General features: G+C 37.5%; 1 protein-coding gene across 4 annotated transcripts in view; it reads left to right on the forward strand.

Moving 5' to 3' along the window:
• SPoCk (secretory pathway calcium atpase) overlaps positions 1 to 16,743 on the forward strand; it is a 461,326-nt gene that overhangs the window by 441,404 nt on the left and 3,179 nt on the right. For all 4 annotated transcript variants that reach the window (XM_090376865.1, XM_090376868.1, XM_090376866.1 and 1 more), the window contains exons 21-23: positions 4,487 to 4,634; positions 11,735 to 11,830; positions 16,411 to 16,552. In XM_090376865.1, coding sequence (XP_090232991.1) covers positions 4,487 to 4,634; positions 11,735 to 11,830; positions 16,411 to 16,552 — 386 coding nt within the window. The remainder of the gene's footprint in view (positions 1 to 4,486; positions 4,635 to 11,734; positions 11,831 to 16,410; positions 16,553 to 16,743) is intronic.

Consider the following 16,743-nt stretch of genomic DNA (forward strand, 5'->3'; position numbering starts at 1 on the left):
CAAAAATTTTCCAGAAAAAACCACTGTCATAATGAAAACAAGCAAGTATAGTAGGATTTTCCACGCCAGTGGCATCTTATCAGCAAATGAATGAGGACGTATAAAAATTAAGATCCGTGAAACTGCTGTATTCATTCACTTTTTGAAAAACGGATATAGCAGTGCATGTAGAATAAAGGTGTCAAGAACATGTCTGTTAAGAATTAATTTCACAACAAATATTCATGTGTGCATTCATCCAGTAGATGAGTGCATGGATATTTGCTGTGAAGTAATAATGGCCATGTGACTGCATCCAGGACATCACCACATAGGACATCTTCATCAGTTCCCCAGTGGATATTTCATTGCTCTGAAGAGGTGGGAGTTTAATATACTCACCATCCTTAACAGTTTAATTCTTGGCATTAATATTATTACAGATTTTTCTTTCATTTATTCAACTGTTAAAAAAAAAGTTATCTATAAACATTTCTAAAGGAATCATAGCAGAATAGAATCTGATTGATGTAACTGAGAATGAAATTGTTTAAGAATTAAAAGATCAGAAAGTCATGCATGTGAAAATAATCTTGATCCAAAATGATAAGCTTGTTCTAACTTGTAAAATAATATTGACCTTCAGTACCTCAAATATGCCTACTTCTGTGACAAAGCTGGGTACATAGATTGTCACATTTACTCATTTATTCCAAATCCAGTACAGTGTTACAAGTGGCACTCTCAGGCAACGTGTTGAGGTGATTCAATTGTCAAAATTGTTGGTCAAAGGAGCATATACAAGCAGATGATCTTACAAGTGGCATCTCTTGCCACTTGTAACATCATCTCCCCTCTGTAATGGCATCCACCTAGCCTACTCTAAAGCTTGTAAACATTGGAAACATAGGGAAAAATACAAAATTATAAAGTTGCTTTAACTACAAATGCAAAATTCATCATATGATATAAGTGCATCAAGACAAAGATATTGTTCATCCAAACTCCCTAAAAAAAAGAATGTAGGTATAAACATATGTAGGTTTAATATAAACCTACATATGTTTTACGAACCCATAGGCTTCGTAACATATTTGCTTACAGAAATGAATTTGACATTGCAGGTGTTGACTGTCATTAAAAACTACACTTGTTATTGGTGGGATAGAATACTGCCTGCTTACAATGGAGGTGTAGCTATTCTGCTAGGTAGGTAGCAAACTTCCCTCTCAACATATCACCTTACTGACATCATTGGAAGTTGTAGCTGTTAGAATATCAATAGAAATTTCAATTATTGCCCCAATATATCTCTCACCAAATTTGACAGTAGCTCCTAAAGAACTTGATCCATTTATATTGCAATTGCCAACCCCTTTTTGTTTATTAGGAGATTTTAATGAGCATCATCCCTTATAGGAATCTGCTCACATGTACAACAGAAGGCAAATAAGTGAATCTTTATTAGATAAGCACAAATTACAAGAAATTTGAAGCTGGGCTCAACAAATTAGATACAAGTCAAAAAAGGCTCTTGGATGAAATTCACCTCCATCATGAAAGCAACAGATGCCAGATTGATCTGGAAGAAAATCCAAAACTTAAAGGAAAATACTTTCTGGCTTCCTCTTCCAATTTTAAATTGGAATGGGCAAGACCTTTTCAATCCCAGAAAGATTGCAAAATGCTGTAATTGAAACTATTTCCAAAGTGTTTGTAATTGACTTGCAATTGCAAGTGTTTGTAATTTACTTCATATGATTCATCTTTCTGATAAATTGAAGCAACAGCATAAAATTATGAAATAAATTTAATATCTGTCTCTCTCTTCCTTGTAATCAACCCTTTACAGTGTCTGAGTTAAAAGAATCTTGAAATAAAATATCCAACAGTGCTGCGCTGTTGCAGATGGAATATACTACCTTATGCTACAGAAAATAAATGAAACAGATATGTTCTCCTTTCTGACACTTTACAATCGAATATTCCTTGAGAATTATCCATCATCATGGAGACATTCAATTATTATAGCTGTCCCTAAATGAGAAAGATCGGTCATCCCTGCATAACTGTCGCCCTATTTCTCTTGCCACTTGTTTAAATAAAATCTTAGAAAAAATAGTACACAAGCAACTCATGTGGGTTCTTTAACCCAACCATAAATCAAATCAAAATGCTCACTTGACCTTATAGTCAAAGCCGAAACCAACATCTACAATGCATTCGTTTTACAACAAATGCATTGTAGCTGCATAGAAAAAAGTCTTTGATACCACACAGCAGTATGAAATCTCTAAATCTTTCACACCTTTAAGCATATGAGGTCACATGCAACTCCAATTCTGAGTTTCCCCAATATAAAACGTTCCATATTGAAATGTCTTTTCTTAGACCTGCACTTAGGAAGAAAGTGTTCTTACTAATTGTTTCTCAAGATATTCCAAATACTATATAAACATACCTGTATGCTGATGATTTTGCCATATCCTTTCATTCGTATAATATAAACACTATTGAAAGGCAACCATCTTCACGTCTCAGTAAACAAAATAGAACTCTGGATGTTGGATATTGTCTTTCTGACAAGAAGTCTTTTGTCATCCAATTCTGTAAAAAATGCTCAATCCATCCGAAACCAAAATTATGGCTGAAAAATAAAAAAACAATCCACTCGCTAGCAATATCCATTTTCTGGGTTTAATTCTTGGCAGTAAGCTAAATTTCCAGGAGCATATTTTATGTTTAAAAAAATTAAATATCTTTGGAGCTATTTTCCCCTGTGACATGATTAGCTGATTGATACACCCTAATTCATTTGCATCATATGGTTAGGTTATGGTTCTCTATGGCTCTGCTTGGAAAATTGTTCTTATAAAGTTAAGCACAATTAATCACATTGCCCTCAACATCACCATGGGTGCTTTCAGAACGTTTTTGGTCCAATGCCTATGTGTTTAGGCAGATAAACCTCCACTCCACCTTAGAATTACTGCTATTACTCAACTATGCAAACAAAATTCAGTCTCCTTTTACATCTAATCTGGTCATACCTCTTTTACAATCAGTTGACAAATCATTATATGAATAAATCAAATGAATTTGATTGCAGGAGTTAATGAACAGCTGAAGTATAAAACTAGATAACATATTTCAGGAAACAGACGTACCTATACCTCCTTGGTCCAAACACACACACACCTTTCTCTGATGAATGTTTTCAAAATTTTGGAAAGTGCTCTTTATCAAGTCAAAACTACAGACAGTTGCATGCTGCCCACCCATTTTCCAATTCACAGTGTTATCAAATCTACACAGATGGCTCACATAATCAGCAGTGACATCTGGCTTTTCCACCTTTATATCTCTTACAGTTGAATGCAAAATTTATACAACTGAACTATATACAATCAAATTAGCCTTAGAAAACATCAACTTTGTTTCTGACTATCAAGTTATAATATATATTGATTCCAGGAATGCAGTAACTGCATTAAAAAATTAACTTCCATCCTTTCATCCCATTATGAATAACATCAAAACTCACTTTAAAGCTTCCTGTCAACACCAATCCAACTCAATTTCCTGCACCATATACTCAGTGCTGTCTTGAGATATTTTTGTGCCCTGGGCAAATCAAGCATTTGGTGCCCTTTTAAATAACCTGCACAACTGCAAAGCACTCCTACCCAAATGGCACCCTTGGCATTTGCCTGGATGCCTACCATACCATGAAGCCACTGCATATACTGATTACAAAGTCATCATACAAAAGGCATGTAAACAACATTGGATGCTGTTTTGGAAAACTCAAATAGATAATAAACTTTGGATTAAACAAGAACCCCGAATGTGGCACTCCACCTACAGACAAAACAGATGAGAAGTAGCACTTACAAGAATGTGCATAGGTCATACTTATCTGACTCATTTCTTCCTTCTCACTAGAGGTAACTCACCTCAATGCATGTACTGCCACTCATTGCTCACATTTAGGTACATTATACTAAAATGCAAAGACTTCAGGATTTTGAACTTACAGCAATCATTAACTCTGTCTTGCCTCCTAGGCGAGGATGCAGACTTGCTGGAATTATTTCTTTACCTAAAGAGAATTATGCTGTTTGATTTATAAATGTTATCCATTAATTACATACAATATAATATATGAAAAGATGCAACATGGCCCTGGTAGCCCTTGTGCCATTAAACCTATATTCCACCACCATCCACTATGAAATGTTACTAAATATTGTAGCATTGTTAACAATTAATACAATTTATATATAAAATCAATTAGAAAATTGAAATATATGTATTGTAAATGTTCAAAAATGAAACCATTTAGTTTTGTGAAAACTGGATAAAATATGCTTTGAGAAATGTATAAAACTTGTTTGGTAATATCCACCATATTTCATCCTTTTTTTTATATAGGTATATTGAATGATTTTGATTAAATTATAATTAGTTGTTTTAATTTGATGAAAATTTTCAATTGTTTTACTAGCTTAGGTGTAGAGCCTGTTGATCATGATGTCCTAAAACAGCCTCCACGGAATGTTAAGCAGCCAATGATCACACGGGATCTCATTGTTAATGTTATTTTATCAGCAGTGATAATCATCAGTGGTACAATGTGGATATTCAGAAAGGAGGTATGTCTTATTGATTCTGTTGGACATTTTGAATGTGACAGTTATATATTTCACAAAATTATATATTCTGGGCATACCCCAGAAGCAACGTGCTGCAGCGGACCCTGGCTGTAGTGGGGAGCAACCAAAAAGGGCGATAAGGATAACAGAAGAACCAAATTGAGGGTTGTGTCAGACATTAACTAAAAAACCATTTTATAGTAAACGTTTTTGTAATTAACCAAGAAAAAGTCATTTTACATTTTCTTGGTTTACTAGAAATGTGCCTATAGCCCAAGCTAGAAAGATACACTTCTATGACATGATATGCACTGTTATTTGTATAAAGTAAAATTAAAGTTTTCTCAAAACAAAAATGCAATTTTGTAGTTAACGTTTGACATTTAATCCCTTGAAATATAAGAGGACAAAGGTCAGAGTGGGATCGATTAATGTAGGAACAATGACTGGGAAAGGAAAAGAACTTGTGGAAGTTATGAAGAAAAGGAAAATCAACGTATTGTGCATCCAGGAAACCAAATGGAGAGGGATGAGGAGTAAAGAACTAGCTGAGGGATACAAATTAACATACTGCAGCATGGAGAATAGAAGGAATGGAATAGGAGTTTTGGTTGAAGATAACCTAAAGGATGCAGTAGTGGAAGTGTGTAGGAAAAGTGACAGCTAATTAAAATTACTGTTAACTGACAAATGTGTGCCGAATATCATTAGTGGTTATGCCCCACAGGCAGGATGCAATGTAGAAGAGAAGGATGCCTTCTATGAAGACCTGGATGAGGTGATCAACAGCACATCTGATGAGGAAGAAATAATTAAAGCAGACCTCAATGTATATGTAGGTCAGAGAACCCAAGGCTATTCTGGAGTCCATGGCAGCTTTGGATGGGGTGGGTGCAATATAGATGGAGAAAGGATCTTGGAGATGGCTACGGCTCATGGATTGTGGATAGCTAATACCCAGTACAAGAAGAGAGATCAACATCTTATTACATACCATAGTGGTAGGTATAGTACCCAAGTCGACTACATGATTCTAAGAGCCAAAAATAAAAAATGGTGCCAAGATTACAGTCATTCCAGAAGAAAGCCTATTCAATCAACACAGATTGCTGGTTTGTGATCTCATTATCGAAGGAACTTGCCAAGGCTATCACAAGAAGTTTGAGGAGCGCATCAAATGGTTTAAGCTACAAGAACATGAGCCTAAACTGAGACTGCAGGAGCTGCTCCTACAGGCTTTTAAAGAAATTGAGGAGGACCCAAACCTGACTGTGAACCAGATCTGGATCTCTTTCCTTCATAATCTCTATCTGGAACAAGGCCCAGATAGAGATTATGAAGGAAAGAGAAGAAATTCTAGGGAAGACCAAAGGTGGAAAGAAATGCATAGAGAAATCTGGTGATGGAGTGAAGGGGTTCAGAAGGCACTGAAGGACTAAAAGACAGCTTTTAAAGGAAGTAGCTAAAGCCAGGGACAGAGCTATGGAAGGATGGTACTGTAGTATCAACACTAAAGAAGGGGAATTCTGGCAATCTTGAAGATATTCAAGATTGCCAGAACACAGTTCAGCAAACAGCAGGATATAAGAGCAGTAAAAGATGAGACTGGTAAGGTTCCTACGAAAACAGAAAAATGTAAACAGGAGATGGAAAGAGTTTTTCAAAGGGATCATGAATAGTGAAACAGTAGCTGGAGAAGAACAGGAGCTAGATGGACATGATGAGGATATTAAGGAGGAAGAGGTTCTGCTAGCATGAAGTCAGGGAAGGCAGCAAGGTCTGACATCATATCCATTGAAATTTTCAAGGGGTTAGGACAGAGAGGAGTCCCATTTATGGCAAAGCTAATGAATAAAATAATGGGAAAAGTCAAGATACCAGATGCATGGAGGGAGTATCTTATAGAACCAATATATAAAAGGAAAAGGAGACATACAAGACTGCAACAACTATAGGCCTATTGAACTAATGAGCCAGACAATGAAGTGGTTAGAGAGTGGATGTTGAAAGAAGATATGAAAGTTACACTGCAAGAACCAGCTTGGCTTTATGAAGGAGAAAAGCACTGATGGAATATTTATAGCAAGGTTCCTGCAAGAGAAGTGTAGGGAGAAAGAACAAGCTCTGCATATACCTTCATATGCCTAATGACAGAGTACCTAGGAGTCTTCTGGGGAAGTGTCTGAGGAAGAGGATAGTAGAACTAGAGTACGTAGCGCAGCTAGAGTTAGTGATGCCTTCACTGTTAACACCAGGGTTCTGCCCTTAGTCCGTTTCTGCTCATCATCATCATGGACACACTAACCAGGGACATTGACAGCAGATAACATGATACTTAGTGACAAATCTCGAGAGAGATAGTACAGGAGAAGCTAGAGAGAGATGGGTAACAGTTCTAGAGCATGAAGGTCTAAAGGCCATCAGCAACAAGACAGAATACATGGAGTGCTTCAGCAACTGAGGCAGCTCCCTCAGCATTGGCAATGCACAGTTTAATAGGGTTAACAATTACAAGTACCTTGGATTAGTGCTAGACACAAATGGAAGCTGTGAACAGGACATCCTGAGTCAAATAAAATGAGCGAAGTGGTAGGAATTGTCTAGTGTTGTGAAAGGCAAGAGGATGCTAACCAAACTGAAATCAGAAATTTACAAACAGGTGGTAAGGCCATGCTCAGAGTGCTGGGCTGTCAGAAGAAAAGAAGAACAAGCTTTAATGTCGGCAGAAATGAGAATGTTAAGGTGGAGTTTGGGAATAACCCCGAAAGAGAAGATTAGAAGATAACAATCAAGAGCAGAGTGCAGAAAGATATGTAGAAACTAGAGCTCACTCCAGCGGACTGTGCCAACCATACTAAGTGAAAGCATTCCATCCATGTCGCTGATCCCTAACCGACACAAACAATGCACACAAAGTAAAGTAGGGAATGTTTATAGTGGTGTAAGAGCTGACTGCATCTTCTTGTGTTAAGTACAATAATAAACTGTTTTTTCACTTAGAGTAAAAGTTTTTCCTTGTAAATAATAATTTTTACTATCCTTATTTGAAGGCAGAAAATATCAAAGGACATTTACAAAAAAAAACTGGTGGAGGGAGTGCCATGGAGACTAGAGGATTCGTAAAGGCTAAAGATTTCAGCAAGTTATTAGTTTTCCTCTAAATAGAGGTTATTTGTAGATATGCAAGTGTCCCTACTTGCATATCTAATAATTAAAATTAATTGGTGGTAGGACTGTGTATATCACATGCCCATTATTAACCAGATTGCTGACTTGTAACTTCAGTCCGTGCATTTCCCGACAGGGACTGTGGAAACTAGACTTTGAAGTTACCAATACCTATTTGTGGGAACCATTAAAAGAAAAGTGTTCCCACTTGTTGCTAGCCAGGAAGAGAACAACTTCTGTGGCCTATGGATTAGTATATAAATTGCATATATGGAATTTTTTTGGCATCTTAAATCTTACAGAGGTGAATTTCATTTATGATCAGATTTGTAACTAGTCAGGATTTATTGTAATGACAAGAATCCCATGGTTCCTGTCACTGGTTTCAAATGGCTGGTTCAGAACAAGGAAGCTTCCTTTGTATTCCTTCTAGGTTGGAATAGTAACAGAATGAACATTTTTATACTATACAGTGTTACTGTCTGTTAGTGTTGTTATTGTTTGTAATTCTAGACTGCATGCAATCAACTTATACCATTTCATTTCCAGAAGTTATGGACAAATGAGGAATTTCATTTGTCCATAACTTCTGGTTTCATGTATTCATGTCAGTTTCTTCAAAGTATATTTTTTAAAGCAACATCAGTTTCAACCACCAGTGATCACATGTCATTTTACACTAAAGCAACTTGTTTTCAAGTTCATGTGTTTATTTTAACATTAACAAGTTTTAATCTTAAATGTTATGCTAATAATAAATCAGTTTTTATCAAACTCTAATACTACATCTTAATTTTCGATTTTAATGATCTTGGGATATATCAGCATCTGCCAGCATTTATTGCACTTGGGATGTGCCATCTGTAGGGAGTACCAGAGGAAAGAGTCCTTGCAGTGGACAGACTGCTCAATGCAGCATGTGGTGAGCAAATTGTGGCATTGTAACTTTGCAAGATTGGCACGTGGAAATCAGTCAGCCAACCCAAAAACAAAAATGCAAAAAGAAAGAAAAGGGAGTAAACATACATCCCTTTGTCTGGTTTTGACTTAGATTTTTTCCCAGATAAAGTTGCAGTCTATTTACCACCATCTGCTTCCCAGTTGAAGAAAAAGTTTCAGTCAAAAACAGGACAGTTTACAATGCTAGTCTGATTTGTTCATATATTTTGAAGCTTGAGGATGTACATAGTTGGATCGATCTCGTTATTTTGCTGTAACTGGCACATTACAGTGAGGTGGCCACAGTCCTAAACAGTAACTTCAGTTATTCATTCTGCTAAATGACAAGTCACTGACTAGCTGCCACTAATACACAAAGGACAATTTAGTTGTAGATGTTAATGTGCTATATAAATGATAATAATGGTAACAATAACAGTCTAGTATTGATGGTATCTGTATTAAAGGTTATTCTTTTCTATATATCTATATTGCACTCAATTTATTTATCTTTTTGGTACATGTCCTACAGAAATTTTTCCTAATAATCTGATGTGTGTGCTGAGTAATAAACAAATTTAAAACCATACTTATGGATCATATCTGGTGCTTTCTGGTTGCAAAGTGGCTAATTGAACAACCTCCCCTATATACACATGACAGGCCCTGGGCAGTGATTTTTCTGCTAGTGGCTGAATTCGTAAATAGTTTTGAAAATTTGTAAAAATGAAAACTTTGCACAGAAATGCTTTTAAATATTAATTTCTTTTAAATATTAATTTGTTCTTATTTTGATTTGGTTGTCCAAAATTACAGTGAACTTTGCAGCACAGAATTTCTCAACAACTCATGCTGACGGAAATGGACCATAATCTGCCACGCTGGTCCACTGCAGGTTGGCAGATCGACCGTATTTAGCAGTCAGGGGCTTGAACCCCGGTCTACTCAAAGAGAGTGTGCTACTGCACTCCTGCTCCTGACCACTCAGCTAAGGGGGCCTTTTTTATTCATTGTAGTTTTCAGAATTTAAAAAAAAAAAATTGTAAAACACTTGTCATCTGAATGCCAGCAAATTTTAGCTTTTTAATATATAAATGTACATACTCAAGAAAGTTAACCCATTAGCAGGCATGTATCTCTGCAGTGTTAAGGCATATGCATTTTCTGTCAAAAAAAAAAAGTCTGTCAGAGTGATGAAAATTAAAATTTTTTAGTATTTCTCAATTATTGTGTTTCCTTTCGATTTGCATCATCAAAATTATGAATTTAAAAAATTAATGGGGTGTTTCTGCCCAGTTCTCTCAATATACTATTATCATGTTTTTGGAGCAATTCAAATTGTTATGTTTTCACACCTGTGAAAACATAGCAGTGTGGGTACTCATATTGTTTACCAAACTGCACTGCACTGCACTATTATCAGTGCAAGGCTTCTTCCCATGGCAGCAAATTATGCTGTGATAAAGTGAAGGGGGAGTGTATAAAGTGTGCATGCACACCTAACATACACTCATGAACCAAAACATTATGACTGCCTACCTAATAGCATTTTGGGCTGCCTTTCATGTTGAATCTTGCATCTGGTGTGACACTGACTCCGTGGGACCATGGAAGATGTCTCAGATGAGTGAGACACTGGTTGTTGTTGTTGTTTGGTTTTTAGGAGCATTAGCAACTAAGGCCATATTGCTCCGGAATATGCGGTGGTCATTCCCTGACCTTTCCGCATCCTCCATATTTGGTGGTGACGGGCTCGAACCCCGGTCTAATCAAGAAGCGTGTGGTACGCACTGCTGCTCCTTCCCACCTGGCTACGGAGACGCCTCCATGTGAGACACTGGTGAATACTGTGTACTACCACATCCCACAAATGTTCAATGGGATTGATTTGGCTAGGGGAGCACACAAAATGCTTGCACATGATCCTCAAACCATTCCTGCACAATGTTGGCCTTGTGACACGGGGCATTCTCTTGTTGAAACAGCCCAGTGCCATCTGGATACATAGTCACTGTCGGGCAAAACTTGTTGCTCTTTTTTCTGTCACATGTCCTATTTAGGCCATATTGCACCTCCCAAATCAGTTGATTTTCTATATAAAAACTGTTTGACAGTTAGAAACAGTCATACATGCAAAACTTGGCCTGAAACAATGTCAAGGGAGGATCTGGCAGTTAGGGTGTATTCAATGTGGATGAGGGGACCCAGTGATATCCATGAAAACATTCTCCAACCCATGATACCACCTGTGCATTGTACGATGGAGTTGGAAAACTTTGGTTCATTAGACCAAGGAACTTTTTTCCAGTCATGGGAGCACCAGGAATGGTGCTCCCATGTTGACTGCAGATGTTGATGATGGTCAGTCAACATGGGCACATGAACAAGTTGCCTACTCTGTTTGCAAGAACATCTGAATTGTGTGCTCAGAAATGTTTCTCTGTGCACCCTGGTTGTAGTCTGCTGTAAATTGAGGGCTCATGAGCTGTGTTGTCCCAGGCAGTGTGCCAGCTGCAGTTCATCTCGACTGTCAACCAATGGTGGTCTCCTTGTACCAGCACAGTGGATGGTTGTGTGTCCCCTCTTCAGACCATTCCCACCAAAACCTTCACTATCGTGGCCCTTGACAGCCAATGCCTGCACTTGCTGAGATGTTGGCTCGTGCCTTCCCAGCACTGCAAATCATTTCCCGTTCAAACTCTGCCTGGTTCTTCCCTTTCCCCTTTACACGAGCTTTGTACTAACAGACAGGCACCACTATATATGTTGTTCCAGTCAGTGGTATTACTCCTAGGTGCTGTGGGATGCATCCACTTGTGGAGACAGGTTGTCATAATGTTTTGGCTCATGAAAGTATACAGAACTACCACTTGTTAAATTTAAACTAAATCACTGGATGCAATTTGTTGTTTAAAAGCTCTGCTGCTTTTCCCCTTGAATGATATATTTGTTTACAACTATACAGGAATGATTCATTTTATTTTCTATTGCAGATGAGTGACCAAGTTGTAACAAGGAGAGACACTACCATGACATTTACATGTTTTGTATTTTTTGATATGTTTAATGCTCTCAGTTGCAGATCTCAGGTATGTTTTTAAATTTCGTCTGCATAATTAAGTTTTAATATTATAAAACCAGAATAATATATTTATACCAGAATAATAGCACTAATCAGAATATTTTTGTCACTCGAAATTTCCCAGATGGGGAGAGATGTGTGGCATGTGTTAGTATTGACAATATGATGTAAGCACCAGTCAAAAAAAAAAAAAGCTTCACTTGCAAATTTTCCAGACCTTTTTTAAATTTGTTCAAACTACCCACTTCCACAATGCTAGACAAAAGTTCATTCTGACAGTCAGTTACATCTATGCTGCAGCTATTCTTTTTTGATTTCAATTTGTCACGATGTGTGCTATCTAAAAAAAAGTAAAGATGTTATCAGCATTTAGTTTACATAACTTGTTTAAAGTCTTTCACTTTACACTTCATTTGGGTCACTACATAGATGCCTGGTTTTCAGAATTTAATCCTTCCTGGTAAGAATATTCTTTTGTGTCTCTAACTAATCTTGGCATCTCTCTCTGTGCAATCTAACAAATGTAGTCCTTTCTAAAATGAGGTTGTCAAACCTGAATGCAGTATTCTAAACATTGCATTATACATTGGAATGATCACCTCTTTGTCTTTGTTGGCATGACAACTGTTACCCTGTATGGTCCACATAACAAATTTTAAAGTCTGCAAATTAAAAAGCTGTAGCGTAGCCCAATATACTCTTATTCTAGTGTCATATGATGAAGCCCTTCCATTGAAGGTACAATGGGAATTGGCAGGATTGGATGATGAATTGAATGGAATAACTGGGATTACACTTTCAGAAGCCTGTTCAAGTAAAATGCTGAATTTCCCTAAGCAACAAGAATTAAATGACTTGGTGAGGGATTATTAGTCTGAATCCAGTGCACAGTCTGTTCCACTCATATGAAATCAACTGGATCCCATCTGCACATGTAGAAAAAGACATGTCGGATCACTTATGTATGTTTTACATTATTGCAGAATCCCTGTACTTTTGATTTGATTGGTCTTTATTAAAAAAAAAAAAAAAAAAAATTGGTATTAACCACAGTTCAAAGGGTTTTGTCTTTCCATAACAGCTCATGTAAAAATCTGGATACTGTTCTGGTTCACAGTGGGAATATAAACTCATCAATTCCTGTTGTGTACTCTGTTCATATTAAAGATGACTATACAAAAGTGAAGCATGCATTAGAGTAAATCAAGTATGAATAGTATAAGATGTGTGTGTGGGAACTTCAGGATGCTGTAATTTCTTTTGGGCTTGCAAGAAGGTGGTTTCACCAAGTTCCCTTGTCTACTCTGCATCTGGGGCAACAGATCAGCACTAAAAAACATAATTGGTACCATAATTGAGTTTCAGCCTGGTGCCAAACAACAGTTTTCCTTCCACTACTCCAGATCAAGCTGAGACTGGATAAACAGTTTGTTAAAGCAATGGATCCACAAAGGTGACACTCTCAAGAATACAATTTATTTTTCCAAAACTGTCTGATACAAAAGTTTAAGGCGGTATTTATTGATTCAAAAGAACCAGAAGGAGAAAAGATCGATGCTGAGTGAAATGTCTGGCATTCTACTGTTTAGCAAGTGGCTAGTATCATAATACAGGTTGACCGTCACTAATCTGGCAGCGTTGGGACCTGTGGGTTTGCCAAATCACTGGTGGTTAGATTAGCACATAGTTTACCCAACAGCTAACACCTCATCCTACCAAAACGTTGACTGCCAAGCTAGTTTAAGAAAAAAATTCCCCAGGGGCCAAAAAATATTTAGCAAATAATTTGATTAGTAATTCTAAAATAAATATTGTAATGTCAGTGTTGTAGTTTTTTCACTTAAAATATCAGAAAAGGTGTTTTTTTGTGTCGATATATACGTGGTCCAGTAGGTTACTTTATTCCTTGAGAAGCCATGTTGACCACATACGTGTGATACTATTATGGCATATATATGAAAGTCATTTGTGATTAGTTTATTGCATGTGCGGTGAGCACTGCAATAAAATAAACTCTCAAACGCCACAATAAGTTTCAGTATTTTTAGAGATTTTGTGAAAACAATTTCATTAGCGTACTGTATTATCATTCATATTGTGTTGTGTTTTTCCACAAGTTAAAAAAAAAATCTAAAAAGGAATGGCTAAAAGACGAGAAACTGAGAGAAATTGCTGGAATTTACAAATAAGCAGAGTTAAACTTCTCACAGACACACTGTCGAGTTTTTTCAGACGTTCAACTTTATCTGTTATGGATAATGTATGGTTTTTGCGCTTTACACCACAAGAAGCACTTTCTTTATGCACTGGAACCACAGCTGGTGCTAAATGCAGTTAAAGGTGCTGATTTTAATTTCAGTTTGGGCAGGATAGTGGAGGGAGGGAGGGAGAATATGTTAGAATCATGGAATGTCTTTAAAGCAATAATCGTGAATCACATGTAAATTTTAAAAGATCACAAATGAAAGGGAGGAGAAGATACTTCCATTACGAGAATGGCTGGTTTATAATTTAAGCTAAGTGGTGAATCATAACAAAACAAAAAACTTTAGCTATAATTGTTAAAAACTGAAACAAATGTTTTTTAAAACATGTATAAGTGATGTCTGTTTCTTTATGTGTAAATCTGATAGCTGGATCCAGATTCCACCCTTCATATGAGATGTCAGGTGCTCTGCACTGTATTTGGTTAGATCCAAGTCCCTCATTATGTTACCTAATTCTTGCTGGATAGAGAAATACAGCATTCTACTTGAACAGGCTTCAAGTGTGATCCCAATTACGCTGTTCACCAGATTCATCATCCAGTCCTGCCATTTCCCACTATACGTTCTCTGGAAGGCAGATTCATTGTGTAACACTAGAAGATGGTGGGTTGGAATATGTTACAGCTTTTTAATTTGCATATACAAATGTATATATCACAGAGAAGTGGCAGTTGTCATGATGGTTTGTAGGCTCTCGATATTCAGAAAGAAGCATATACAATTATTACCATAAAACCATCCCTCTATTGTTGACCTGAAACTACCATAGAAGAAATAAGGTGCTCACAACTTGTTTTAATTACCCATAGTCATTCCAAAATAAGCTTCATATGCATTGCAAAACTTGATGCTACCATCAGCATTCTGCTTCAGCGCTTTAAGATTCATAAACATAGCCAAAAAATTTGGAGATAATTTACACCTTTATTTGATAACTATTGCAAACCACTGAAAGAAAAAAAAAAAAAAGCAACTTGCAGTGAACTACAGCGCGTGCACAGTATAAAAAACACCTTTAATGAGTGTTACTCTTGTTCTCACCAGATGGGGAAGGCAGTGGACTTTTAAGTAAGTTTGACAAAGGCCAAGTTGTAATGGCCAGACGATTGGGTCAGGGCATATCCAAAATGGCACAGCTGGTAGGGTGCTCATGATCGGCTGTGGTTAGTACCTACCGAAAGTGGTCCGAGGAGGAGGGAACCTATGAACTGCCGTTAGAACCGAGGTGTTGGACGACCACGGTTCATCGATGCTCGAGTTGAGCGAAGGCTCTCCCGGATGGTACATGGCAACAGTGGTGCAACTCGCCGGTAATTCGAATGCTGATGACAGGAGTAAATGTCACAACACACAGTACACTGAACCCTGCTGAAAATGGGGCTGCATTGCCCCAGGCAGCTCCGAGTGCTCATACTAACCACAGTTCACCAGCGACAGTGCCTACATTGGGCACACGAGAGCATCAAAACTGGACCTTGAGTGAGTGGAAGAAGGTTGTCTGGTCCAGTGAATCACGCTTCCTGTTGCACCATGTGGACGACCAGGTACGTGTTCGTTCGTTTACCTGGGGAAGTGATGGTGCCTTGGATGCACCGTGGGACGAAAACAAGCTGGTGCTTTGGGTGATGTTCGGTTGGGATACCCTGAGTCCAGTCATCTGTGCGCCGGGGACTCTGACGTCTACCACCTACCTAAACATCATTGCTGACCAGGTACACCCTTTCATGGCAATGGTCTTCCCCTCCGGCAATGTTGTCTTTCAGCAGGATAATGTGCCATGCCACAGTGCCCGGATTGTTCGAGACTGGTCGTGGAACATAAGGAAGACTTGCAGATATTGCACTGGCCTCCAAATTCCCCAGACATCAATCCCATTAAATCGGTGGTTTGTGTTGGAACAGCAACTCCGATCTGCGGCATCTCAACACGGACCTTACAGGGGTTAAGGGATCTGCTGGTTATGTGTTGGTACCAGATACCACAAGACACATTTAGAGATCTTGTAGCCTCGCCCGGTATGAGCTGTTTTGGCTGCACGTAGAGGACCAACATCATATTAGGTAGGTAGTCAATGTTTTGCCTCATCGGTGTATATATCACAGCGTTGATGTGCACACTTATATAATACATATAAATTTTACAAAAAAACATGACACTCTCAATTGCCACCCATGATAAACTCTGATACCAATGGATTCATCTCACAAAATATACTTAACAAAATGTTAAATATAAACTTTTTTTTAGTGGTTTAATTATTTGTTTTCTATTTCTTCTTTACATATTTATAATAATTTAATGATTGTTTTATCTTTTTCAGACAAAATCTGTATTTACCATTGGCTTCTTCACTAACAAGATGTTCCTGCTAGCAGTTACAGGCTCTGTGATAGGACAGTTACTTGTTATTTATTTTCCTCCTCTGCAAAGTATATTTCAGACTGAAGCTTTGCCAGTGTCTGGTAGGTGGCACTTTGTAATATTATTAATATTAAGGGTTAATGTGGAATTTTAATCAAGCATGTGACTCACTTTTACTACACTGCAAGGGCACTATGAGGATTGAACTAAAAAAGAAGTACACTCAAGCAGCAGTGACAAAAGTGTTCTTGCTTGGGCAAGAACACTTTCCCAAGTTTTTAAGTATAAATAC

This window comes from Mastigoproctus giganteus, chromosome 7 (genome assembly GCF_048544385.1).
Source record: "Mastigoproctus giganteus isolate SK-2022 chromosome 7, ASM4854438v1, whole genome shotgun sequence".
NCBI classification, from domain to species: domain Eukaryota; kingdom Metazoa; phylum Arthropoda; class Arachnida; order Uropygi; family Thelyphonidae; genus Mastigoproctus; species Mastigoproctus giganteus.